We start from the raw sequence: 26,049 nt of genomic DNA, 5'->3' as shown, positions 1-26,049 counted from the left end.
TTCATGATTCTACTGGCTGTCCCTATGCAAAACAGCGAGGCAACTGGCTCTGAGATACCAGAGCCATGGCTTCAGGTGCAAAGAGCACAAAGAGGTGCAAAGACCACAGAGAGGGCTTCTCACTGGGATACTGCTTTTGGCTTTCCAAGTTGGGTGGAGATCCTTCCACCATGCAGTGTGACTGCACTTTGCACCTTTAATCAGACGGAAGAATTCCATGTTCTGGCAAAAGCTGCAAACAACACTAATAATGGTGCCCAGCACAGTTCAGTCCCTGGGTGTCAGCAGGGAACAGGACCCATCACCACTGGGCAGTGCTCCTCAAATGGTGAGTCCCAACCCACTAGTGGGTCATGGGAAGGTTCTAGATAGGTCATGGGGCCCTAAGCAAACATACATTTGTCCTGGCCTGGTGCAGTCTCTCCTATCCCATGGAGTGGGTCCAGCTCCCATACTGGGCGTTGTGACCTGGTGCATGGGGTCACAATGCCTCTCACTCAAATTTGGCCTAGTCTCTCCTCCCTCATGACAAAGGGGTGGCTGTGCCAAACCTGAGTGGCACTGTGACCCTGTGCACCAGGTAGCAACACCTGGAGCCGGGAGAAAGGCCCAGTTCTGTGAGATGGGAGCTACTCTTGTGGGGGTGAGTACAGAGCAGCCTCTCCCATGACCTCTCCACTATACCAGGCAGGGAGGTATCGGGGAGGAGGGTGTATATATGTAAAGGGGGGGGTCATAAAAAAGATAAAAATGCAGTTGATGAGTCACCTTAGTAAAAAGTTTGGGGAACCACTGACTTAGTGGTTAATTTGTTTCTTCTAGCTAGTTGGCTTTGTGTGAGCAGGGCCAGTTCAGACAGGCTGCCAAACCTACAGCACATGTGCGCTTCACCCAACCAAGGGAGGATGAAGTGCTATCAGGACCATTAGTGCACTCACACCAATGCCACATCAAGTGAAACATGAGTTGCTTTGTGCTGACAGAGTTCTATGCAAATAAAAGCTGAATCCCCTGGGGCTTTCCAGCCTCACTTTTCTCCAAGTTTTTGCCACAGACACAAACATATGTTCTGGACACATTACATATGCCCCACCCCATGGGTTTGACACTCTCCGTGTTATTGCGCATGTCAGAGCAATCTGGGGCAGATGGAGGGGAGAAAGGTGTGCACTTGGTCCTTTTGGCTCAGGAGGCCAATCAAATAGCATCACAGGGGTCCAAGTTTGCTGAACCAGTGTTGTGTGTATGTGTCTGAGTTGCAGAATGTGTTCAAGCACACACAGACACGCAAAAGAAAACACACACACAGAGAACCACATCTCGCTCAACCCACATACATTATCTGTTTTATTCTCACCCCCAACTTCTTTACCTAGTTGCACACCCATCTGTAGTCTCTCTTTCACACACCGCTCTCTCTCCGAGATGGCTCTAGACACTGTGCCGCCGGTTGTTGATCATGGTCACAATGTGTGACAGGTCCAAGCTCTTCATCATCACCTCCATGAACTCCTCATCTTTCCTGGCTCCTTCCACAAACTCATCCAGTGAAAGCTCGCCTGTTTCAGACAGAGACAGATCACACCAGGTCACTCTCATTCGTGTCTGGGGCAGAGAAAGGTGGGAATAATTGCCCCCTGCACAATCAATCAGTGCCCCCCCCCGCAAGTCAGTGTTTGGAAGTACCAAACAGCCTGCCCATTTTGAAGCCACCAGAATTGGCAGTGTTGGTAGGTCTGGAGCCTCCTTTATCTCCGTGCAAGTCTGACCTTGGTGCCTGCCTCCTTCCCAAAAAGGAGTTAACTCATAAGAAAATAGTTCCTCTCCAGAGACAGGCCACTTGGGGCTACATTACAGGGCAGTGGATCATTCAGAAGGGAAGGTCTGTGGGGCCAAGGAGGAAGGGCCATGGGGAAGCTGCTCTAAACAGTGAGTTGACATTGCCTGAGTCTCCCAGGGCTAGCCTGAAGTACTGCTGTGCCCACCTCTGCCACTACTGGCTCCTGCTAAGAAGGCTAAGAAGCAACAGAAGCAGGCAGCTTGGAGAGGCTCCACGCAGGCAAGGCAGCCAGCAGATGCATGGGAGCGGCAAAGATAACATTCAGGGAATGGGCCTCTTTTGGAATTCACAGGGAGGCAACTGAATGGGGCTTATGTTGGGGGAACAGGAGAGAGTAAGAGAGGGAAGGCCAGAGGACAGAAAACCTATTTAAGCTAAAGTGACATACCTCCTGTGGCTCTACTGCCTGCCCTGGCCCAAGTGACTTTTTATTATCCCAAGCTCCAATTCCCCCAATCCTCATTTAGCTGGGACCCTGGTTTCCATCCCTAATTCCACTTTCTCTCTTGGAAAATTTCTGGCACCAGTTCTACATCCTCCATGAACACAGAGAGAAAAAAGGTTTCAGAGTAACAGCCGTGTTAGTCTGTATTCGCAAAAAGAAAAGGAGTACTTGTGGCACCTTAGAGACTAACCAATTTATTAGAGCATGAGCTTTCGTGAGCTACAGCTCACTTCATCAGATGCATATCGTGGAAACTGCAGCAGACTTTATATATACAGAGAGAATATGAACCAATACCTCCTCCCACCCCACTGTCCTGCTGGTAATAGCTTATCTAAAGTGATCATCAGGTGGGCCATTTCCAGCACAAATCCAGGTTTTCTCACCCTCCACCCCCCCACACAAATTCACTCTCCTGCTGGTGATAGCCCATCCAAAGTGACAACTCTTTACACAATGTGCACGACAATCAAGTTGGGCTATTTCCTGCACAAATCCAGGTTTTCTCACATCCCCCCCACCCCCATACACACACAAACTCACTCTCCTGCTGGTAATAGCTCATCCAAACTGACTCTTCAAGTTTAAATCCAAGTTAAACCAGAACATCGGGGTGGGGGGGGGGTAGGAAAAAACAAGAGGAAACAGGCTACCCTGCATAATGACTCAGCCACTCCAAGTCTCTATTTAAGCCTAAATTAATAGTATCCAATTTGCAAATGAATTCCAATTCAGCAGTTTCTCGCTGGAGTCTGGATTTGAAGTTTTTTTGTTTTAAGATAGCGACCTTCATGTCTGTGATTGCGTGACCAGAGAGATTGAAGTGTTCTCCGACTGGTTTATGAATGTTATAATTCTTGACATCTGATTTGTGTCCATTTATTCTTTTACGTAGAGACTGTCCAGTTTGACCAATGTACATGGCAGAGGGGCATTGCTGGCACATGATGGCATATATCACATTGGTGGATGTGCAGGTGAACGAGCCTCTGATAGTGTGGCTGATGTTGTTAGGCCCTGTGATGGTGTCCCCTGAATAGATATGTGGGCACAATCGGCAACGGGCTTTGTTGCAAGGATAAGTTCCTGGGTTAGTGGTTCTGTTGTGTGGTATGTGGTTGTTGGTGAGTATTTGCTTCAGGTTGCGGGGCTGTCTGTAGGCAAGGACTGGCCTGTCTCCCAAGATTTGTGAGAGTGTTGGGTCATCCTTTAGGATAGGTTGTAGATCCTTAATAATGCGTTGGAGGGGTTTTAGTTGGGGGCTGAAGGTGACGGCTAGTGGCGTTCTGTTATTTTCTTTGTTAGGCCTGTCCTGTAGTAGGTAACTTCTGGGAACTCTTCTGGCTCTATCAATCTGTTTCTTTACTTCTGCAGGTGGGTATTGTAGTTGTAAGAAAGCTTGACAGAGATCTTGTAGGTGTTTGTCTCTGTCTGAGGGGTTGGAGCAAATGCGGTTGTATCGCAGAGCTTGGCTGTAGACGATGGATCGTGTGGTGTGGTCAGGGTGAAAGCTGGAGGCATGCAGGTAGGAATAGCGGTCAGTAGGTTTCCGGTATAGGGTGGTGTTTATGTGACCATTGTTTATTAGCACTGTAGTGTCCAGGAAGTGGATCTCTTGTGTGGACTGGACCAGGCTGAGGTTGGTGGTGGGATGGAAATTGTTGAAATCATGGTGGAATTCCTCAAGGGCTTCTTTTCCATGGGTCCAGATGATGAAGATGTCATCAATATAGCGCAAGTAGAGTAGGGGCTTTAGGGGACGAGAGCTGAGGAAGCGTTGTTCTAAATCAGCCATAAAAATGTTGGCATACTGTGGGGCCATGCGGGTACCCATAGCAGTGCCGCTGATCATAGAATCATAGAATATCAGGGTTGGAAGGGACCCCAGAAGGTCATCTAGTCCAACCCCCTGCTCAAAGCAGGACCAATTCCCAGTTAAATCATCCCAGCCAGGGCTTTGTCAAGCCTGACCTTAAAAACCTCTAAGGAAGGAGATTCTACCACCTCCCTAGGTAACGCATTCCAGTGTTTCACCACCCTCTTAGTGAAAAAGTTTTTCCTAATATCCAATCTAAACCTCCCCCACTGCAACTTGAGACCATTACTCCTCGTTCTGTCATCTGCTACCATTGAGAACAGTCTAGAGCCATCCTCTTTGGAACCCCCTTTCAGGTAGTTGAAAGCAGCTATCAAATCCCCCCTCATTCTTCTCTTCTGCAGGCTAAACAATCCCAGCTCCCTCAGCCTCTCCTCATAACTCATGTGTTCCAGTCCCCTAATCATTTTTGTTGCCCTTCGCTGGACTCTCTCCAATTTATCCACATCCTTCTTGAAGTGTGGGGCCCAAAACTGGACACAGTACTCCAGATGAGGCCTCACCAATGTCGAATAGAGGGGAACGATCACGTCCCTCGATCTGCTCGCTATGCCCCTACTTATACATCCCAAAATGCCATTGGCCTTCTTGGCAACAAGGGCACACTGCTGACTCATATCCAGCTTCTCGTCCACTGTCACCCCTAGGTCCTTTTCCGCAGAACTGCTGCCTAGCCATTCGGTCCCTAGTCTGTAGCTGTGCATTGGGTTCTTCCGTCCTAAGTGCAGGACCCTGCACTTATCCTTATTGAACCTCATCAGATTCCTTTTGGCCCAATCTTCCAATTGGTCTAGGTCCTTCTGTATCCTATCCCTCCCCTCCAGCGTATCTACCACTCCTCCCAGTTTAGTATCATCCGCAAATTTGCTGAGAGTGCAATCCACACCATCCTCCAGATCATTTATGAAGATATTGAATAAAACCGGCCCCAGGACCGACCCTTGGGGCACTCCACTTGATACCGGCTGCCAACTAGACATGGAGCCATTGATCACTACCCGTTGAGCCCGACAATCTAGCCAGCTTTCTACCCACCTTATAGTGCATTCATCCAGCCCATACTTCCTTAACTTGCTGACAAGAATACTATGGGAGACCGTGTCAAAAGCTTTGCTAAAGTCAAGAAACAATACATCCACTGCTTTCCCTTCATCCACAGAACCAGTAATCTCATCATAAAAGGCGATTAGATTAGTCAGGCATGACCTTCCCTTGGTGAATCCATGCTGGCTGTTCCTGATCACTTTCCTCTCATGCAAGTGCTTCAGGATTGATTCTTTGAGGACCTGCTCCATGATTTTTCCAGGGACTGAGGTGAGGCTGACTGGCCTGTAGTTCCCAGGATCTTCCTTCTTCCCTTTTTTAAAGATTGGCACTACATTAGCCTTTTTCCAGTCATCCGGGACTTCCCCGGTTTGCCACGAGTTTTCAAAGATAATGGCCAATGGCTCTGCAATCACAGCCGCCAATTCCTTCAGCACTCTCGGATGCAACTCGTCCGGCCCCATGGACTTGTGCACGTCCAGCTTTTCTAAATAGTCCCTAACCGCCTCTATCTCCACAGAGGGCTGGCCATCTCTTCCGCATTTTGTGATGCCCAGCGCAGCAGTCTGGGAGCTGACCTTGTTAGTGAAAACAGAGGCAAAAAAAGCATTGAGTACATTAGCTTTTTCCACATCCTCTGTCACTAGGTTGCCTCCCTCATTCAGTAAGGGGCCCACACATTCCTTGGCTTTCTTCTTGTTGCCAACATACCTGAAGAAACCCATCTTGTTACTCTTGACATCTCTGGCTAGCTGCAGCTCTAGGTGCGATTTGGCCCTCCTGATAACATTCCTACATGCCCGAGCAATATTTTTATACTCTTCCCTGGTCATATGTCCAACCTTCCACTTCTTGTAAGCTTCTTTTTTATGTTTAAGATCCGCTAGGATTTCACCATTAAGCCAAGTTGGTCGCCTGCCATATTTACTATTCTTTCGACTCATCGGGATGGTTTGTCCCTGTAACCTCAACAGGGATTCCTTGAAATACAGCCAGGTATACCTGAAGGTATACCTCAGCCTGGTCCAGTCCACACAAGAGATCCACTTCCTGGACACTACAGTGCTAATAAACAATGGTCACATAAACACCACCCTATACCGGAAACCTACTGACCGCTATTCCTACCTGCATGCCTCCAGCTTTCACCCTGACCACACCACACGATCCATCGTCTACAGCCAAGCTCTGCGATACAACCGCATTTGCTCCAACCCCTCAGACAGAGACAAACACCTACAAGATCTCTGTCAAGCTTTCTTACAACTACAATACCCACCTGCAGAAGTAAAGAAACAGATTGATAGAGCCAGAAGAGTTCCCAGAAGTTACCTACTACAGGACAGGCCTAACAAAGAAAATAACAGAACGCCACTAGCCGTCACCTTCAGCCCCCAACTAAAACCCCTCCAACGCATTATTAAGGATCTACAACCTATCCTAAAGGATGACCCAACACTCTCACAAATCTTGGGAGACAGGCCAGTCCTTGCCTACAGACAGCCCCGCAACCTGAAGCAAATACTCACCAACAACCACATACCACACAACAGAACCACTAACCCAGGAACTTATCCTTGCAACAAAGCCCGTTGCCGATTGTGCCCACATATCTATTCAGGGGACACCATCACAGGGCCTAACAACATCAGCCACACTATCAGAGGCTCGTTCACCTGCACATCCACCAATGTGATATATGCCATCATGTGCCAGCAATGCCCCTCTGCCATGTACATTGGTCAAACTGGACAGTCTCTACGTAAAAGAATAAATGGACACAAATCAGATGTCAAGAATTATAACATTCATAAACCAGTCGGAGAACACTTCAATCTCTCTGGTCACGCAATCACAGACATGAAGGTCGCTATCTTAAAACAAAAAAACTTCAAATCCAGACTCCAGCGAGAAACTGCTGAATTGGAATTCATTTGCAAATTGGATACTATTAATTTAGGCTTAAATAGAGACTTGGAGTGGCTGAGTCATTATGCAGGGTAGCCTGTTTCCTCTTGTTTTTTCCTACCCCCCCCACCCCGATGTTCTGGTTTAACTTGGATTTAAACTTGAAGAGTCAGTTTGGATGAGCTATTACCAGCAGGAGAGTGAGTTTGTGTGTGTATGGGGGTGGGGGGGATGTGAGAAAACCTGGATTTGTGCAGGAAATAGCCCAACTTGATTGTCGTGCACATTGTGTAAAGAGTTGTCACTTTGGATGGGCTATCACCAGCAGGAGAGTGAATTTGTGTGGGGGGGTGGAGGGTGAGAAAACCTGGATTTGTGCTGGAAATGGCCCACCTGATGATCACTTTAGATAAGCTATTACCAGCAGGACAGTGGGGTGGGAGGAGGTATTGGTTCATATTCTCTCTGTATATATAAAGTCTGCTGCAGTTTCCACGATATGCATCTGATGAAGTGAGCTGTAGCTCACGAAAGCTTATGCTCTAATAAATTGGTTAGTCTCTAAGGTGCCACAAGTACTCCTTTTCTTAGAGAGAAAAAATTGATTGGATTTTTGCCAATATCTCCCTCTCCTGTCTCAAAAGGCTGGATTCTGTGTAATGCTGAGTCCTACAATCCTCACTGGAGACAGAGAGATTGCCAGGAGTTGCTGGCTTCTAGGAACACAGGAATTGCAAGACTGGATCAGACTCATGGTCCATCTAGTTCAGTGTCCTTTCTCCGATGCTTAGGGGGAAGAGTCAGGAAGCCTCACATTAGGGACCTAGGATTGGAAGGGCCTCCTGGGTCATCAAATCCGTTCCCTGTAATTACAGGAAACCCTGGCATATAATCTTGTTAATAATGTATTTCAAGATCCACCCTGGAGCTAGTTAGTTTGTTTGTACCCACTACTCCTATTGGATGACTGTTTCAGAACTTCATTACTCTGATAGAAACCTTCTAATTTTCAGACTAAATTTATTAATAATTTATTATTATTTCCAGACTAAATTTATACACATTTATTCTTGTACCAACATTGCTTAAACAGTTCTTCTCTCTCTTTGTTTTTTCTCTCCTGATGTATTTATGAAGACATCCTTTTTTATATCCTTTTTCTGCCTTAATTTTGCTAGGGTGCACAAGCCAAGCTCTTTTAGCCTCCTCACATGAGATGGGTCCAAAGAAGAACTAGATAAATTCATGGAGGATAGGTCCATCAATGGCTATTATCCAGGGATGGTGTCCCTAGCGTCTGTTTGCCAGAAGCTAGGAATTGGTGACAAAGAATGGATCACTTGATGATTACCTATTCTGTTCATTCCCTCTGGGGTACCTGGCATTGGCCACTGTTGGAAGACAGGATACTGGGCTAGATGGACCTTTGGTCTGACCCAGTGTAGCTGTTCTTATGTTCTCTATTCCCCAGTCATCCTGGTAGCCCTTCTCTGCACCTGTTCCAATTTGAATTAACCTTTTTTTGAACATGGTGACCAGAACTGTACCCAATATTCCAGATAAGGTGTTCCCAGTACTTCATAAAACAGCATAAATATTTCCCTCTCTCTACTGGAAAAATATTTCGCCTGATACATGTTAGGATTGCATTTGCTTTTTTATAGCCCCATTATGTTGGAGCCTCATAGGCATGCTGCAGTTGATTAATACACACAAGTTGTTCTCACCCTCTGTCATTTCCACTGTTGACACACACACCCTGCCTCAGCCTACAGCAGAAATTCTTGTTGTTAGTTTCTAAGTGCATGAATTTGCACTTTAGGAAGCTATAGGATAATCTGTCCACAGGAAAGACTCCTCCTAACCCCCAATAGTTAGAGAGTGGCTGAAGCCCTAAAGCAGGAAGTTTATAACTCTTTTATATCTCTTTTGTTAGTCTTCACTGTTGTAATTATGAATATGCTTATTATCCATATAACCATCCAATACCTCTTGAAGTGTCTGTTCGAACCTTGGCTTGAGACAGTTCTGCATTTTGCCAATGAACATCAACACTCTTCAAAATGTGAAAATCTCTACCACAAGCCTGGGAAAAGAACTAGTAGCTGATGCTGCTCTGCTGCCTGTTCAAAAAAATAAAATCTAGTGTGACAGAGTGGGATACGGCTGTATCAAACTGAGTGACCTTTTGTTTTGTAAACTCCATTTTTGTACTCTAGCTGCCATTTTGTGTTCTAGGTTAAAAAAACAGCCTGGCCTGGATAAGGTCTGTCTGTTCCAGACACTGCCACACTCAGGAGGCACATGGGACACCTTGTAGAGGCCTATTGATGATGGAGCCATCAACTTTGAAAAACTCTCAGTGACTGCCCAGCTCAAGAGATAATGGTTTTCTTCATGTAGGACTCACATAACAGTTTGGCATTTCCCAGCTGGGTACTTGGCAGAACCTAGATTCAAGGAGGGGGCTTCTCTGACAGAGTGGTCACCACCTGTCAGAAGTTCAGGCTAGAAGAGGGATGCTACCTCCCTGAAATGCTGACCAGACCTCAGAGTGCATCTCAGGACTGTTTGTTATTTTGCACAGATCTGTAACTCTCTAGTGCTTTCCTAAGCATAAATTGATAGTGATTAAGAGTCCTTGACTAGGTCTGTGTTCCTTGCTTGCTGGCCACATTGTCCCTGAAAAGGTTAATTGAGAAGCTCAGTGCTCCCACAGCGAGGTGGAACTCTGAGGGAACAGGTCTAAGGCAGCTGGACTGCTGAGCCCCACATCCCAAGGAAGGGTGAAAGATACACATTGTGCACCTGGGAGTGTACTTTAAAGATCCAGAGCTTGGAACAGCGATTCAGCTTTTCCCCGACATGGTTGATGTAAGTGCATGTGGAATCCAGCAGTTGGCTTTACTCACATCAGACTTGTGTCCTTCCAGAGGGGCAATGGGCCATGTACTGACACTTAGTAGCTCAAGACACCTGAACTATTTGGAGTAGAGGGGCTGCAGAAAGTGTGGAGCTTACCTACCACAATACTGGGGTATTAGCCTAGACTCCAGCTTCCCAAGACAGATGTCCAAAAGCTGGAACTGGTCCAGACAAGGCAGGGCTCCTGGCAGGTGTGACTTTCACTTCCTGGCTTGATCAGTTCTCTTCCCCTCTCCTCTTCCGATATACAAACCTTTTCTCTACCCTTGATTGTTTTATCATTTTTTGTTGCCCCATATTAGAGCCTGTCATGCTCACAGGCTTCCCATTCATTTGTGTCCAGCTGAAAAAGTTGCCCATGAACTCTCTGCTCCACCCTCTCTGATCCCAAACCCTTCATACCTCATGATGATCTCCCCCACCTTCAGTATCCCCCCAAAACCTCCCCACTCAGGTAATTATAGATCTTTCAGTCTGACAGCGATCCCAGACAAGATAATGGAGCGGCAGATATGGGACTTGATTAATGAAGACTGAAAGGAGGATAATATAATCAATGCCAATCAACAGAGCATTCAGAAAGGGAAGTATAATGCCAACAGTCCCCAGTCATTGTCGGGCAGGATCAAACTGGGGACCTCTGGAGCTTTGTGCATTAGCCTCGACTGCATGAGCTAAAAGCCAACTGGCTGTTAACTCAGGCTGTAGAGCAGAATCATTTTCTCTCTGTAAGTGGTCTTGTTGCCACTAGTTAGGACAGAACACCACACCCAGGAGGTGTGTGGGTTACAGAAGCATTAAATGAGGGAAGCAATGCTTCAGGAAAGGACATAGATGGAGGGGTGTGAGAGATCTTATCAAAGACAAGAGAGCATAAAGTTAGCAAGGAGGCTATTGGAGGAGACTGGGTCCCAGTGGATTGCTGGCAAGATGAAATGAGAGAGGCCGACGGATGAGCTGAGTAAGAAGGCAGAGACAGGAATCTCACCATCGCCATTGACATCGATCTTATTGAAGACTCGGTTGGTGAACTCCTCCGCACTAGTTTCATGGTCACAGCCATTAATAGCACGAATAGCCTGGAAGAGAAGAGGAGGAACTAAGCAGCTGGCCCAGGATTAATCTGCTGCCATGGGACCATGGGTGGGACTGATCAATCACACACCTCATAGTGCAGGCTCAGAATATAAAACACTCACAAATGGCCTCAATATGAGCAAAGGTGTCTCCCCACTCCCACCCACTGTTTCCATGGGAAAAGCCTAGAGAAACCACCAAGCCTCACAGCATGCCCTGAAGGGCATGAAATCCAGACTCTGGTGGATGGAATGGGCAACTAATGCTCACTGAGCATGCCCTCCAACAGCCTCCACTCATGCAAGACAGTGGAGTACTAGCCCAAGCAGCTGGTAACAACTGCCCATGAATCAGACAATGACGGAGGCAGGAAGGCAGGACCCAAATTACTTAGGTCTTTAGAGGTTAAAATTCACCCCTTGAACTTTACCTGGAAATCAGTTTGTACCAAGGAAAAGTCATAGAGCACTGGTGGGGTCACATGCTCTCCAGAGGTAACGTTGCTGGATAAACAGACCACCGTATTCAGAACTAGTTGCAGTCATTCATTTAATTTAAGGTGCAGCCTCACAGAGTGCTTTATAGAAATCCAAACACGAGACAACAAAGGTAAACCCAAAGGACATGCATCCAAAAGAAAAAGGTTGCAAACCTTGTGTCAAGTGAAAATAACAAAAAGCACTCCTAGAAACATAGAAACTACCAGGTTGGCTCTGAGCAGGTTCCATACAACTCAAGATGCTATCTCAGACAACGGCCAGCATGCTGATCCTAAGGATTTTAATTTGATCATTTTGAGTTGAGAGACTTTTTAGCAACCTTCTTCAGTCTTTTTAAAATGTCTTTTGCTAAAGTTGAGTGTCACCTTGTTGTGTTTTTGGTACCCTTTCTCCCCCCAGAATGTTGCATTAATTTATGCTGTGGTCACTCTTACTTAGTGGCCTAGCTACAGTTATATTCTTATTATCTTCGCAAGCAGGCTGGCTAACCTAGTGAGGAGGGCTTTAAACTAGGTTCACTGGGGGAAGGAGACCAAAGCCCTCAGGTAAGTGGGGAAGTGGGATACCGGGAGGAAGCAGGAGTGTGCGAGAGGGCAGGGCTCCCGCCTCATACTGAGAAAGAGGGATGATCAGCGAGTTATCTCAAGTGCCTATACACAAATGCAAGAAGCCTGGGAAACAAGCAGGGAGAACTGGAAGTCCTGGCACAGTCAAGGAATTATGATGTGATTGGAATAACAGAGACTTGGTGGGATAACTCACATGACTGGAGTTCTGTCATGGATGGATATAAACTGTTCAGGAAGGACAGGCAGGGCAGAAAAGGTGGGGGAGTTGCACTGTATGTAAGGAAGCAGTATGACTGCTCAGAGCTCAAGTATGAAACTGCAGAAAAACCTGAGTGTCTCTGGATTAAGTTTAGAAGTGTGAGCAACAAGGGTGATGTCGTGGCAGGAGTCTGCTATAGACCACCGGACCAGGGGGATGAAGTGGATGAGGCTTTCTTCTGGCAACTAACGGAAGTTACTAGATCGCAGGCCCTGGTTCTCATGGGGGACTTCCATCACCCCAGTATCTGCTGGGAGAGCAATACAGTGGTGCACAGACAAACTAATTTAAACTGATTTATTGGAAAGTGTAGGGGACAATTTCCTGGTGCAAGTGCTGGAGGAACCAAGTAGGGGCAGAGCTCTTCTTGACCTGCTGCTCACAAACCAGGAAGAATTATTATGGGAAGCTAAAGTGGATGGGAACCTGGGAGGCAGGGACCATGAGATGGTTGAGTTCAGGATCCTGACACAGGGAAGAAAGGAGAGCAGCAGAATACAGACCCTGGACTTCAGAAAAGCAGACTTTGACTCCCTCAGGGAACTGATGGGCAGGATCCCCTGGGAGAATAACATGAGGGGGAAAGGAATCCAGGAGAGCTGGCTGTATTTTAAAGAATCTTTATTGAGGTTACAGGGACAAACCATCCTGATGTGTAGAAAGAATAGTAAATATGGCAGGCGACCAGCTTGGCTTAACAGTGAAATCCTTGCTGATCTTGAACACAAAAAAGAAGCTTACAAGAAGTGGAAGATTGGACAAATGACCAGGGAAGAGTATAAAAATATTGCTCGGGGATGCAGGAGTGAAATCAGGAAGGCCAAATCACACCTGGAGTTGCAGCTAGCAAGAGATGTTAAGAGTAACAAGAAGGGTTTCTTCAGGTATGTTAGCAACAAGAAGAAAGTCAAGGAAAGTGTGGGCCCCTTACTGAATGAGGGAGGCAACCTAGTGACAGAGGATGTGAAAAAAGCTAATGTACCCAATGCCTTTTTTGCCTCTGTCTTCACGAACAAGGTCAGCTCCCAGATGGCTGCACTGGGCAGCACAGCAAAGGGAGTAGGTGACCAGCCCTCTGTGGAGAAAGAAGTGGTTCAGGATGATTTAGAAAAGCTGGATGAGCACAAGTCCATGGGGCTGGATGCACTGCATTCGAGAGTGCTAAAGGAGTTGGAGGATGTGATTGCAGAGCCATTGGCCATTATCTTTGAAAACTCATGGCGATCGGGGGAAGTCCCGGATGACTGGAAAAAGGCTAATGTAGTGCCCATCTTTAAAAAAGGGAAGAAGGAAGATCCTGGGAACTCCAGGCCAGTCAGCCTCACCTCAGTCCCTGGAAAAATCATGGAGCAGGTCCTCAAGGAATCAATTCTGAAGCACTTAGAGGAGAGGAAAATGATCAGGAACAGTCAGCATGGATTCACCAAGGTCAAGTCATGCCTGACTAATCTAATTGCCTTCTATGACGAGATAACTGGCTCTGTGGATGAGGGGAAAGCAGTGGACGTGTTGTTCCTTGACTTTAGCAAAGCTTTTGACACAGTCTCCCACAGTATTCTTGCCAGCAAGTTAAAGAAGTATGGGCTGGATGAATGGACTATAAGGTGGATAAAAAGCTGGCTAGATTGTCGGGCTCAAAGGGTAGTGATCAATGGCTCCATGTCTAGCTGGCAGCCAGCATCAAGTGGAGTGCCCCAAGTGTCGGTCCTGGGGCCGGTTTTGTTTAATATCTTCATAAATGATCTGGAGGACGGTGTGGATTGCACCCTCAGCAAGTTTGCAGATGACACTAAACTGGGAGGAAAGGTAGATACGCCGAAAGGTAGGGATAGGATACAGAGGGACCTAGACAAATTGGAGGATTGGGCCAAAAGAAATCTGATGAGGTTCAACAAGGACAAGTGCAGAGTCCTGCACTTAGGACAGAAGAACTCCATGCACCGCTACAGACTAGGGACCGAATGGCTCGGCAGCAGTTCTGCAGAAAAGGACCTATGGGTTACAGTGGACGAGAAGCTGGATATGAGTCAACAGTGTGCCCTTGTTGCCAAGAAGGCCAATGGCATTGGTGAGGCCTCATCTGGAGTACTGTGTCCAGTTTTGGGCCCCATACTACAAGAAGGATGTGGATAAATTGGAGAGAGTCCAGTGAAGGGCAACAAAAATGATTAGGGGTCTGGAACACATGACTTATGAGGAGAGGCTGAGGGAACTGGGATTGTTTAGTCTGCAGAAGAGAAGAATGAGTAGGGATTTGATAGCTGCTTTCAACTACCTGAGAGGTGGTTCCAAAGAGGATGGTTCTAGACTATTCTCAGTGCTAGAAGATGACAGGACAAGGAGTAATGGTCTCAAGTTGCAGATTGGGGAGGTTTAGTTTGGATATTAGGAAAAACTTTTTCACTAGGAGGGTGGTGAAACACTGGAATGCGTTACCTTGGGAGGTGGTAGAATCTCCTTCCTTAGAAGTTTTTAAGGTCAGGCTTGACAAAGCTCTGGCTGGGATGATTTAATTGGGGATTGGTCCTGCTTTGAGCAGGGGGTTGGACTAGATGACCTCCTGAGGTCCCTTCCAACCCTGATATTCTATGATTCAATGATATTTTAAACCTGCTACTTAGAACTAAGTCAATAGTTAGCCAACTGACTTCCTAGCTGAACTCAGATGTCCCCCAAGAACTCCCAAAGGGGAGGGTGAGCTAGAGTGGGGGCAGTGCATTCAGGATGTTTGTTGTTTTCTGTGGTCCTGTACTTCCTGTGTATTTCTCATGGTATTAAAGACAGAGAATGGTGTTTTGGAAACCTGTGCAAAGAAAGTCTGCATGTGATATGTGCTATGCCTACCATATGCCCCTTGAAGAGGTAAAATAAACGAGGGTCCCAGAATACCTACAACATCTGGAGTTCAGGGAGAGAGTGTGTTTGAACTAAGAGGAAGTCTGGAGGCATCAGCCTTGGTAAGAGAGGCTAGGCAGTTGGGCCACAAGGTCTCTATCCTTAGTAGGGAGTGCTTGATAGAGAAGCTGCATCCTGAAAGTGTGTCTAGAATCCTAAGGCTCGAGCAGTGCCTAGACTCAGTTCAGACTTTGGCGGCTTAAACACGAGATCCAGTAGCTGGATCACCTCACAGGAGTCTGGTGCGTGGCCAAAAGAGTGGCTCTACTGGATCTGTGACAGGGAAAGCGGCCAGAATTGAGAGCTGCGCACAGCAGGAATCTCTCTGGATTCTCCGCTGGTCCACCAGCGCTGGTGAGATTCAGTGTGGGCATCCCACTGATTTACAGAGTAATGAGGGCCAAAGTGTACACAACCCCCAGTGTTATCACCTTAATAATGTTGAGCAGTTCATGTCGGTCAATGCAGCCATTGCCATCCACATCATAGAGCTTGAAGTACCAACGTAATTTCTGTTCCATCTTTCCCCGGAGAACTAGGCTGAGTGCAGCCACATACTCCATGAAATCGATATACCCATCCTGTGGGAAAAAGAAAGGGATCATGAGAGTTAGAGTTCACAGACATAGGTGCTGAGAGAACGCTGCCTCTATAGCTAATATCTCTGCAAGGTCAAGTCTGGGAAAGATGTAGCTAAGTGCCTGGGCACCAGAAGCCTGGCCTTAGCAGAAAATGGCTGGCTTTAGTCCAAGTTGGGAAGAGGAAACAGGCAGCAGCCTGGCTCTGCTCAGGATGCATGCGACAGTTATGGGTCAACTTCAGATTTTTCTACAAAATGGTTCTGGAACACTTGAGAAAACAGGCTCCATGTAATTATTATCTCTTACATGTTTATAATAGCCCCCTGTGCTCAGTGCTTTCCAGATATGAAGCCCTCACTCCACATGTACATGATCATGTCCTTCTCCCCAAAAGCCATGACTGATTAGGGGGCAGGAGAGCCAGCCCCAGAACACTGGTTGGCTAGAGGACTGGAATGACAGCTCACCCCTGACTTCCTGCTGTCAGCCCATCTCTCATTGTAGGAGAGGAATGCCAGTTCAGAGCAGGAGCTCAGCCATTCCCAAGTGGTTGTGTCCATGCCAATCAGCTGGCACAGAGGCTGAACTGCAGACAGGAGCCACAGGGCTTAGGCAAGAGCACACATTACTATTGCTGGGAGGAGGAAGAGACCCAAATGTATCTTGAATTTGGGGTTAGGGTATCAGCCTAAGGAGCAGGATGGGGCATATTTACAGGAAAGATGGGAGGATGGTCCATATGCAGCAGAGGAGACTTGACCATCATGGCATCCATGAATATGGATACCAGACAATGCATCAGAGATGAAGTCACCACTCCAAGCTCGCACTGACAGTGGCAGAGGTAACACTATTTTCGGATTAAGAAACTTTGGCCAGGGGCTGATAGGACTCCTAATCTGATTAGAGAGCATTCCTCTGTATATTTAAGCACAGGGGACTTGGTCCATTGTACTGTTGCTGAGGTGTGGGGAGGCATGTGTGACTTTCCCCTCCTAGGGGCCCCTGAATGGTCCTTTGTACTAACTGAGGTCTGGCTCTACCCAGCTAAAAGTGTTAGTTTATAGCTGAGTGCAGCAGTTATTTCTGGGGTTAATTTCTGCCTCAGAGAGGACAGAGACAGAAGTCAGGGGAACAAATAGGGATTCACCTGTGCTGAGATCAGAGCATGGATCTGGATGCCATGCATTCTAATGTACTAAGGGACTTCACAGATTTTAAGGCCAGAAGGGACCACTATGATCAAGTCTGACCTCCTACATAATGCAGGCCTTAGTGTTACCAACTGATTCTTGCATCAAGTCCATAACATCTGGTTGCAATGCAGCAGTGGTTCTCAACCAGGGGTATGTGTACCCCTGAGGGTACTTAGAGATCTTCCGGGGGTACATCAACTCATCTAGATATTTGCCTAGTTGTACAATTGGCTACATAAAAAGCACTAGCAAACTCAGTACAAACTAAAATTTCATACAGACCATACTGTATAATGAAATGTAAGTACACTACTTATATTCCAATTGATTAATTTTATTATATGGTAAAAATGAGAAAATAGTCAATTTTTCAGTAACAGCATGCTGTGACACTTTCGCATTTTTATGCCTAATTTTGTAAGCAAGTAGTTTTTAAGTGAAGTGAAACTTGGGGATAATTGGGACAAATCAGACTCCTGAAAGGGGTACAGTAGTCTGGAAAGGTTGAGGACCACTGCAATAGAGCATAACTTTTAGAAATATATCTAATCTGGTTATAGTGATAGAGAATCCAGCACATCCCTATTTAAATTGTTCAGCAAGTTAATTAACCCCATCACAGATATTATTGGCCTGCCCCTGCTGGCCACCCATGATACTCCTGTGTGGGAACCCAAGCCACTAGATCCCTAGGGTGTTTTAAGCATCTGGAGCCTAAACAGAGTCCAGCCATTGCCCCTCCACCTTGGGGTCCTTAGGTACAGTCTCAGAGTGCAGACTCTCTATTTTGCACTCCCTCCTGAGAGCTGGAAACTATGATGATTTTGGTGATCTGTCTCTACAGCTTATGAAGTCTGGTTAATATTATGTAATTGCTCTTATGAAAACTACTGTATGACGAATGCCTCTCTGTATGTGTATTCATTATTCCATTCTATTCAGAGTCTTATATGGCATTCCTCACCATAGTATCTGTGCACATTCCAGCCGCACATTAAGCAATGTGACCACACATATGTTGTATGTTTATTCTCTCATCCTCTTCCCACAGGAAGCAGCATGTGCAGTGGAAAGTCTTGTTTTGGTGGTGTATGGATTATTTGTTTAATGTAAATATACCTGCTGCTATGTGTTTATGTTAGAGAAAGCAAGGTCAAAAAGGTGCCTGGTATTAAATGAGGATATTGATATAATAGACATTACAGAAACTTGGCAGAATAATGATAATCAATGGGACATGGTAATACCAGGGTACATAATACTGTATATAGGAATGACAGACTAGGGTGCACTGGGGGAGTGGCACTATATGGGGGAGTGGCACTAAAGCTCAATTTGTTTAGTTTAACAAAACGAAAGTTGAGAGGTGACTTGATTACTGTGTATAAGTACCCTCACCAAGAGAAAATACCAAGTAGTATAGGGATCATTAATGTAATGGAGAAAGTCATAACAAGACCAATGCCTGGAAGCTGAAGACAGATAAATTCAAATTAGAAATAAGGCACACATTTTTAACAGTGAGGGTGAGTAAACACTAGAATAAACTACCAAGGGAAGTGGTGAGTTCTCAGTCTCTTGATGTTTTAAAATCAAGACTGGATGCTTTTCTGGATGATCCCATGATTTAATCCAGAGTAGATTGATCACTTTGATTTGAAAAATCAAGCAAGAAACCTTGATTTCAATAATCAATTATAACCTTGTTTGCATTTGTACTATCAGTTATTTATCTAAAGAAAGGTTTGTTCTCATTGGTTGGTAAGTATTAAAATCTGTGGATTTGTAACTGACTATAGCATTTACTCTAAATTTGGCACTTTTTGCTCACCAGGCTGACACACACACACACACACAATATATATATATATATTGAGAGAGAGAGAGAGAGAGAGACTTTTACTTAAGCAATTATATAGCTTAATATTTATTCAGATTCTTTATTTTTACTTTTTAATGTTAGAAAAAGGTAAATAAAATCTTTTATTTAATTAGATTAATAATTTTTTTACTGATTGATTGTGCCAAGTTGTATTTGGATGGAAATCGGAATTCAATTAAAAATGCACAAAAGCAGCATTTTAAAATTATGTTTATTAGTTAAATAAAACTACCTTAAATGGCTGTTTTCAGAGTAGCAGCCATGTTAGTCTGTATCTGCAAAAATAAAAGGAGTACTTGTGGCATCTTAGAGACTAACAAATTTATTTGAGCATAAGCTTTCGTGAGCTATAGCTCACTTCATCGGATGCATGCAGTGGAAAATACAGTGGGGAGATTTATGTACACAGAGAACATGAAACAATGGGTGTTACCATACACACTGTAACAAGAGTGATCAGGTAAGGTGAGCTATTACCAGCAGGAGAGCTGGGAGGGCGGGGGGGGGGGGGGGTGGGGGTGGCGGGGAACCTTACATTGGCCAAACTGGACAGTCTCTACGTAAAAGAATAAATGGACACAAATCAGACGTCAAGAATTATAACATTCAAAAACCAGTCGGAGAACACTTCAATCTCTTTGGTCACTCGATTACAGACCTAAGAGTGGCAAATTTTCAACAAAAAAACTTCAAAAACAGACTCCAATGAGAGACTGCTGAATAGGAATTAATTTGCAAACTGGATACAATTAACTTAGGCTTGAATAAAGACTGGGAGTGGATGTGTCATTACACAAAGTAAAACTATTTCCCCATGTTTATTCCCCCATCCCCCCCACACTGTTCCTCACACGTTCTTGTCAACTGCTGGAAATGGCCCACCTTGATTATCACTACAAAAGGTTTCCCTCCCCACCCCACCCCCGCTCTCCTGCTGGTAATAGCTCACCTTAACTGATCACTCTTATTACAGTGTGTATGGTAACACCCATTGTTTCATGTTCTCTGTGTACATAAATCTCCCCACTGTATTTTCCACTGCATGCATCAGATGAAGTGAGCTGTAGTTCACGAAAGCTTATGCTCAAATAAATTTGTTAGTCTCTAAGGTGCCACAAGTACTCCTTTTCTTTTTAAATGGTTGTATAAATATTTTGCATTTAAATCAAATTAACTTATTAAACAAAGGAAGTATTATCTATAGCTAATGAAATGAACAGATTGTTTCTGGTCACAATGTCCTTCAAGATTTTAGAATTATTAGATCTCATCCTCTCACACCTCATTTTTATTCATGGATTGAAAGAAGCTTTCCTGCTTTTTCAATTCCCCATCAGTTTCTCAACTTTCAGTTGAATGACTATTTTCTTCAACTTGTTGAATAAACTGATATGAACAAAATATTCTCTCTGCACCTGCAGAAAAGGTTACTGTTGTCAAAAGCTGGTTTAGCAGTCAAACAACTCTGGTTCCAGGCGCTTAGCCAGTGACTTCCTTAAGTTTAGTAGTCTGAATTTCTTTAAAGCTCCAGCAGCTAATGTACTGCTTGACATTTTTTAAATTTAATTTAAATTAGTTTATTATATTAAGGCCTAAAGTTACTACAGATTGTCATAATTTCAAATAGGTTTGTTTTTAAAAATGAACATTTAATTTAAATTAAAAAATCTGATTTAAATAAAAAAAATCCTTTAATTTTTTTTTAAAATGGACTTTTATCCACCCTGCTTTGACTAAACAGAACTTATGCTTTAGTCATACCCAAGTTATTGGGCTCAATACAGGGGTAAGTGGGTGAAATCAAATGGCCAGTGATATACAAGAAGTCAGTCTAAATGATCTAATTGTCCCTTTTGGCTTTAAACTCTTTGAATCTTTGAGTCTCTCAAGAAGAGTTTGCCCACAGGTGATGTGAGAAAGGGGATTTCTGCCTCAGGTTGGGCCAGGTGGGATCTCCACCAACAGCCTGCAGTGACCCATTGCCTCTCTGCTCTAGACAGGCAGCCCTCTATTGAAGCATTAAATAGACTGTGCCAAATATGAGACAAAATGCAAGACACCTAGAGCTAATCTGAGGAGCAATGCATTATTCTGTCCTGGTCCCAGAAAGGGCATCCAAGCACAAAGGGGACTCACCCCTTTAAATGAGCATGCCATACTGCTAAATACATCACTGCTATTTTACTCCACCGCCCCCAGGTTACTGGCTCCTGTTACCAGCAGATGGATAATACTCAGAAATATTACACTAAGTTCCGGTGGCCACTTTTTTGTGCTATTAAAGAAATGCCATATTTGAATCTCTCATCCCTAAAGACATAGGGATAATAGGATGTAAAAGGCAGTTGTAGCTTGAATAGCAGGAAAGAACTATTGAATAGCATCTACTGGGTTTTGGAATGGTCTCTCAAGGGAAGAGGTAGAAGCTCCATCACTTAGGATATTTACAATTAGGCTGGGGAAAGCAACAGAGTGTAGGGAACAATCCTGAAGTAGCCCGAGCTGTGGGCATAGGAGGAATGGACTAGATGGGACCTAACAGAGAAGTCCTAGACATGGAAAGAGCTAAACAGTGAGGTATAGAAATTAATTAGCTTTTCCTGGCCTGTTTGCTCTCAGGAGAGTTCTCAGAGTCTTAAGCTGTTCAGGAAAATTGGCTCTTAGGTCCCCCAGGATAATTTTGGTATTAGGTGAGACACTTATGTAATTCAGCTCCTCACACTAGGGACTGATTTGTTTCCACTATTAACCCTTCTGCTTTTTTCTCTCTCATGTCTATAATACCAGTCAAATATTCCTGCACCCACAGCAAGCACTGCCTGCACACAGCACTTGGCCTTGCACAGTCTGCAATGCCCAAGACCAATGCATGGATGCATTAGAAAGCTTGGATGACCTAGGCTCAGGTTCAAAGATGTTTGCAAGAGGGACCTGAAAACGTTCAACACTGACACTACAAGCTGAGAAGTTGCAGCTAGCAACAGGCTACATTGGAGGGCTGTGCTTCATCAGGGAGTTGAAGAAACTAAAGAGAGGTGGTTGCAAGAGGAAAGCAAAGAAAGCAAAGAGGCATGCATAACTGGCCTCAAGCATGAGGCTTCATCATAGGCTCTGTGCTTTATGTTTGCATTATCTGTGGCAAGACTGTCACTCAAGAATTTGCCTTTTTAGCCACTCGCAATGTTGCAGAACAACAAATGGTAACTCAACAGCTTTGGTGCTTACACCATCATCTTTCGAGACAGATGGTTGCCATTCACTACAAAGCTACACGTAGTCTTAGTCCTATGCTCTGTAATAACCCTAAACAAGAGCTCAACACATTAGGCTTCCTTCATACTTATTAAGGGAGATGTGTTATACATTCTGTGTGAGATGGGAGGTCACCTATATTGACCTGCCAAACCTCAGCTTCACACCCATTGCTCTTGCGTTGTTATGGCTTTATTTAACTACTCCAACTTCAAATCTAGTCATTTTATAAAAAAAAGGTACCCTTTTAAATAATTAATATTTACTGCACAACCTGCTGCCTAAACACTATAGTGCCAGGCACTGGAAATATATATAATATTCTTTTATCATTAATAATAACCTACTGAACATCCCCATTCTTCACTACTGCTCACAGTACCAAAATACCTCAAGAAAGCGACTCTGGAAAGCAAAGGGCTTTGTCTGAGCTGTCTTAACATTTTTGGGTGGGCCTGCAAAACAATTTCCTGTTTACCATGGTCACCACTCTAGATACAGGACTGACCTGTGGATTTTAGGAAGGGACAGTGATTCTTTGGGATATGAGATATTTATGTAGAACCCTCAGCCCTGTACTACTGTACATGAGTGCAGCTGCTCATCTCTCTCAGCCTTAGAGCTTGATTTACATCCATTTACGTTTTCAAGGCTGTTGTCACAAGGAAGGGAGCTAGAGACATACTGTTTTCCTAAATGAAAGCAGACAGCTACCTTTACGTCTCCAGACCCACTGAATCAATGGCTCATGACTTGGATGTACTGGGCCCCAAGGCAGCTCTGGTGCTTTTCAGTTTTTAAGTACTCCACTGTAAACTGATTGTACTTCCCAAAAATGCTGTAAAAGCAAAAGGACAGAGGATGCCTCAGCATCTCTATAAAGAGATGACAACTAGGGAAGCACTTGCACCTGGTAATTCCTGCAAGACCTTCTGATTTCCCTTCCCCCAGTGCTTTTCTTTCCCTCTACCAACCTGACTACAGTCATCTATCCATTTCACATCTGCCAGTGATTAGTTCCCTCCTTGACCCACAGATACATGCTCCTCTCTAGCTTGCCACCTAAGATAGTCAGGAGCTTGTAGGAGGGAGGTAGCTACATGGGATGCATCAGCCTTGGAATCAGGGGTTTCAGGCAGCAGGGAGGAGTCCTACCCTGCCTCATAGATGCTCCAGACCCCATTTCTCTATCCTCTGTTGAAAGCCCTAAGCTGGACCCCCTACACATCCATAAGACAGTCATTTCAATTGCAAACAGTCTGGAAACTGCCCCATTGTGTAAAGTTTACAAATAAATCTATTTTAGTGTTCCATATTCTCAAGTGATATCTGATACTGGGCAAACTACAGGACTGTAATAAAAGGGCTGGAAAGAGCCTGGTTAAACCTGCATCCACTTCCTACAATGCTCTATTAGTGAAGCAAGAGAGATGCGCTGCAGCTTATTGCAAGCACCTGAGAAGAGGGCTCATTATGCAGGTGACCAAACTCAGGAAAGACAGACAATGAAGTGCCATAGCAGAAGATACAGGTACCTCTCTTACCTGAGAATCACCCAAGAATACAAAAAAAGGAACATAAAATGCATAATTTTGCACTCCTACATACTACAAATACACAGGATCCCTGAAATATACTAACCCTGCCAGAGCAATGAACAGTAATGTGACAGTCAGGCTCCCCTCTCTTTTTCAATATTCTAAACTCCATCTCTCTCCCTAAGGCACATTTCTTACATTCAGATGTTTAAGTTTGGTGCCTCTGCTAAAAAGCATTCTGCTGACCAAGATTTGGAAGTAAAATTGGAGATGCAATCACGACTGCACTAACCGTGATACTTTGGTTTCTTTGTGAGCTGTACAAGGCTGTCTAAGTTTCCCGTTGGGTAAGAACATACCTTGTTCATATCAAAAGTGCGGAACATCTGTTCGATGTACTCATTGGCCTCTGGATCCAGCCCCCGAAGCCCAAAGAACTGTTTAAATTCATGCTCAGTCAGCTGTCCCGATGGACACTCCGTCATAAACTTTTTGTACCAATGGTGGATCTCAACAGCTTGCAGATCATCTACTGTAGAACTACCACTGCTCCCCATTTGTGTGGTGGGATGCTAAGAGCCCTCTGGAATCACCTCTTCCTCTTACAGTTCTCAAAGCAACCTCTGCCTGCTGCCTTCCACCTTCACTCTCAACATCAGCTCATTTAAGTGAGGGATATACCCTCCCAGAAGCCAATTACAGTTGTTAATCTGCTCTTATGCTGACTTAGAAACCTTAAAGCCTCAATGATATAAAGTCTCCTGGAAATGGAAAGAAGTTGAAGGATAATCTAGCAAAGCACTGCTATTTCAGGAAGTAAATCAGAAGGGGTGAGAGATAATCAGATACTGGCAGGAGGGACTGTCTTGGTATTGCCCTTGTTTTCCATGCATTGGTCTAATTTTACATGAAGATGTTATTACACCTTTCTGGCAAAAAAGGTGGAAGGTTGGTGTTTGCAGTAAAAAAAAAATAATGAAGAATTAGAACTGTGATCTGCTCCTCTCTGTGCCTTCACAGTGACTGAGTCAAAGTCTTTGATAACTTTGTATAAAACACATATGGGGAGATTTTGATATCACAGAAACTGTCCTATACATGGCAGAGAAGACTCATAGGCACAAAGGGCAATAACCTTCTCTACCCTAGAGATTCCATTACAGCCTATCTTCTCACATCCAGTTTCCCTTCCGCACAAACAGGTCTCTCTTTAGAGTCCCCATTCACACATTACATTATTTCTACAGTGTCCCTCACAAAAGACTAGAACACTTTTTAATTAAACTAAGAACCATCTCTTCAATTTTGACATGAAATATGGAACAGTGGCCACCAGTTCTGCGAGCAAAGAGCCAATACTAAATGTACAAGGCTACCTAAATATTCACTGTACATGGCTCTCATCATACTAACAAAGCAAGGGGAGGGTGCTAAAGAGGCAAATGTGGTACAAACTAACTCACTGTGTCATGAACAAATTGAACCAATGTGATAAAGAATATGAAGAGAAGTTTTTCCAGTTGTTTATATATCAATTTTGGGACTCTGGGAAACAAGATGAATTGGAAATTCTGATTGATGAGAATTTTTTTTATATAATTGGCATTATTGAAACCTGTTGGCACAGTTTACATGATTGGAATGTTAATAATCACTGTCTACAATCTGTTTAGGAAGGATAGAGTGGGTAAATGAGGTAAGGGGGTGACTACAAGACATCATTACCTCTCAGAGTTATTGATAACTCAGAACTCAGTGATGGAGTCTACATCACTGACTATTTTAAAGTCAAGATTGGATGTTTTTCTAAAAGATCTGCTTTAGGAATTCTGGGGAAGTTCTATGGCCCGTGCTATACAGAAGGTCAGAGCAGATGTTCACAATGGTGCCTTCTAGCTTTAGAAGCTATAAACCACAGGGTCTTGAATACGCTAACTAACTAACAACAACTAACTAACAATATGCTAACTAACAAAGCCCAGGAGGGGTACTGGAGGGTGTGTGTGTGTGTGTGTGTGTGTATGTGAGAGTGAGTGAGACACAGATCACCAAATCAAACTGGAGAACATGATGAGTTACTCCTCAAGCACCTGTCTGATATGTGGAAAGAAGAATGTTGTTATGGAGGATATCAATTTGGGAAACATGTTGGAAGTCTGATGCAGCCAATAGTAAAATACCATTAGAGATTCTAGTTTATAAAATTTTGTAACACAAAGAGATATTCAGCATGAGAACTCTGTTTTAGACTTCAGTTAATCA

General features: G+C 44.5%; 1 protein-coding gene across 1 annotated transcript; it reads right to left on the bottom strand.

Annotated features, from left to right (window-relative positions):
- Positions 1 to 1,431: 1,431 nt before the first annotated feature.
- LOC311514901 (guanylyl cyclase-activating protein 1-like) lies at positions 1,432 to 24,344 on the bottom strand (the record flags this gene model as incomplete). The annotated part of the gene is made up of 4 exons (XM_084617628.1): positions 1,432 to 1,559; positions 11,027 to 11,117; positions 15,770 to 15,919; positions 24,147 to 24,344. The coding sequence occupies 4 exons, from the start codon at positions 24,342 to 24,344 to the stop codon at positions 1,432 to 1,434; spliced, it is 567 nt and encodes a 188-aa protein (XP_084473754.1).
- Between the last annotated feature and the right edge of the window lie 1,705 nt (positions 24,345 to 26,049).

This window comes from Lepidochelys olivacea (genome assembly GCF_965140295.1).
Source record: "Lepidochelys olivacea isolate rLepOli2 genome assembly, chromosome: 1".
NCBI lineage: Eukaryota > Metazoa > Chordata > Testudines > Cheloniidae > Lepidochelys > Lepidochelys olivacea.
This window is presented reverse-complemented; position numbering and strand designations above follow the sequence as displayed.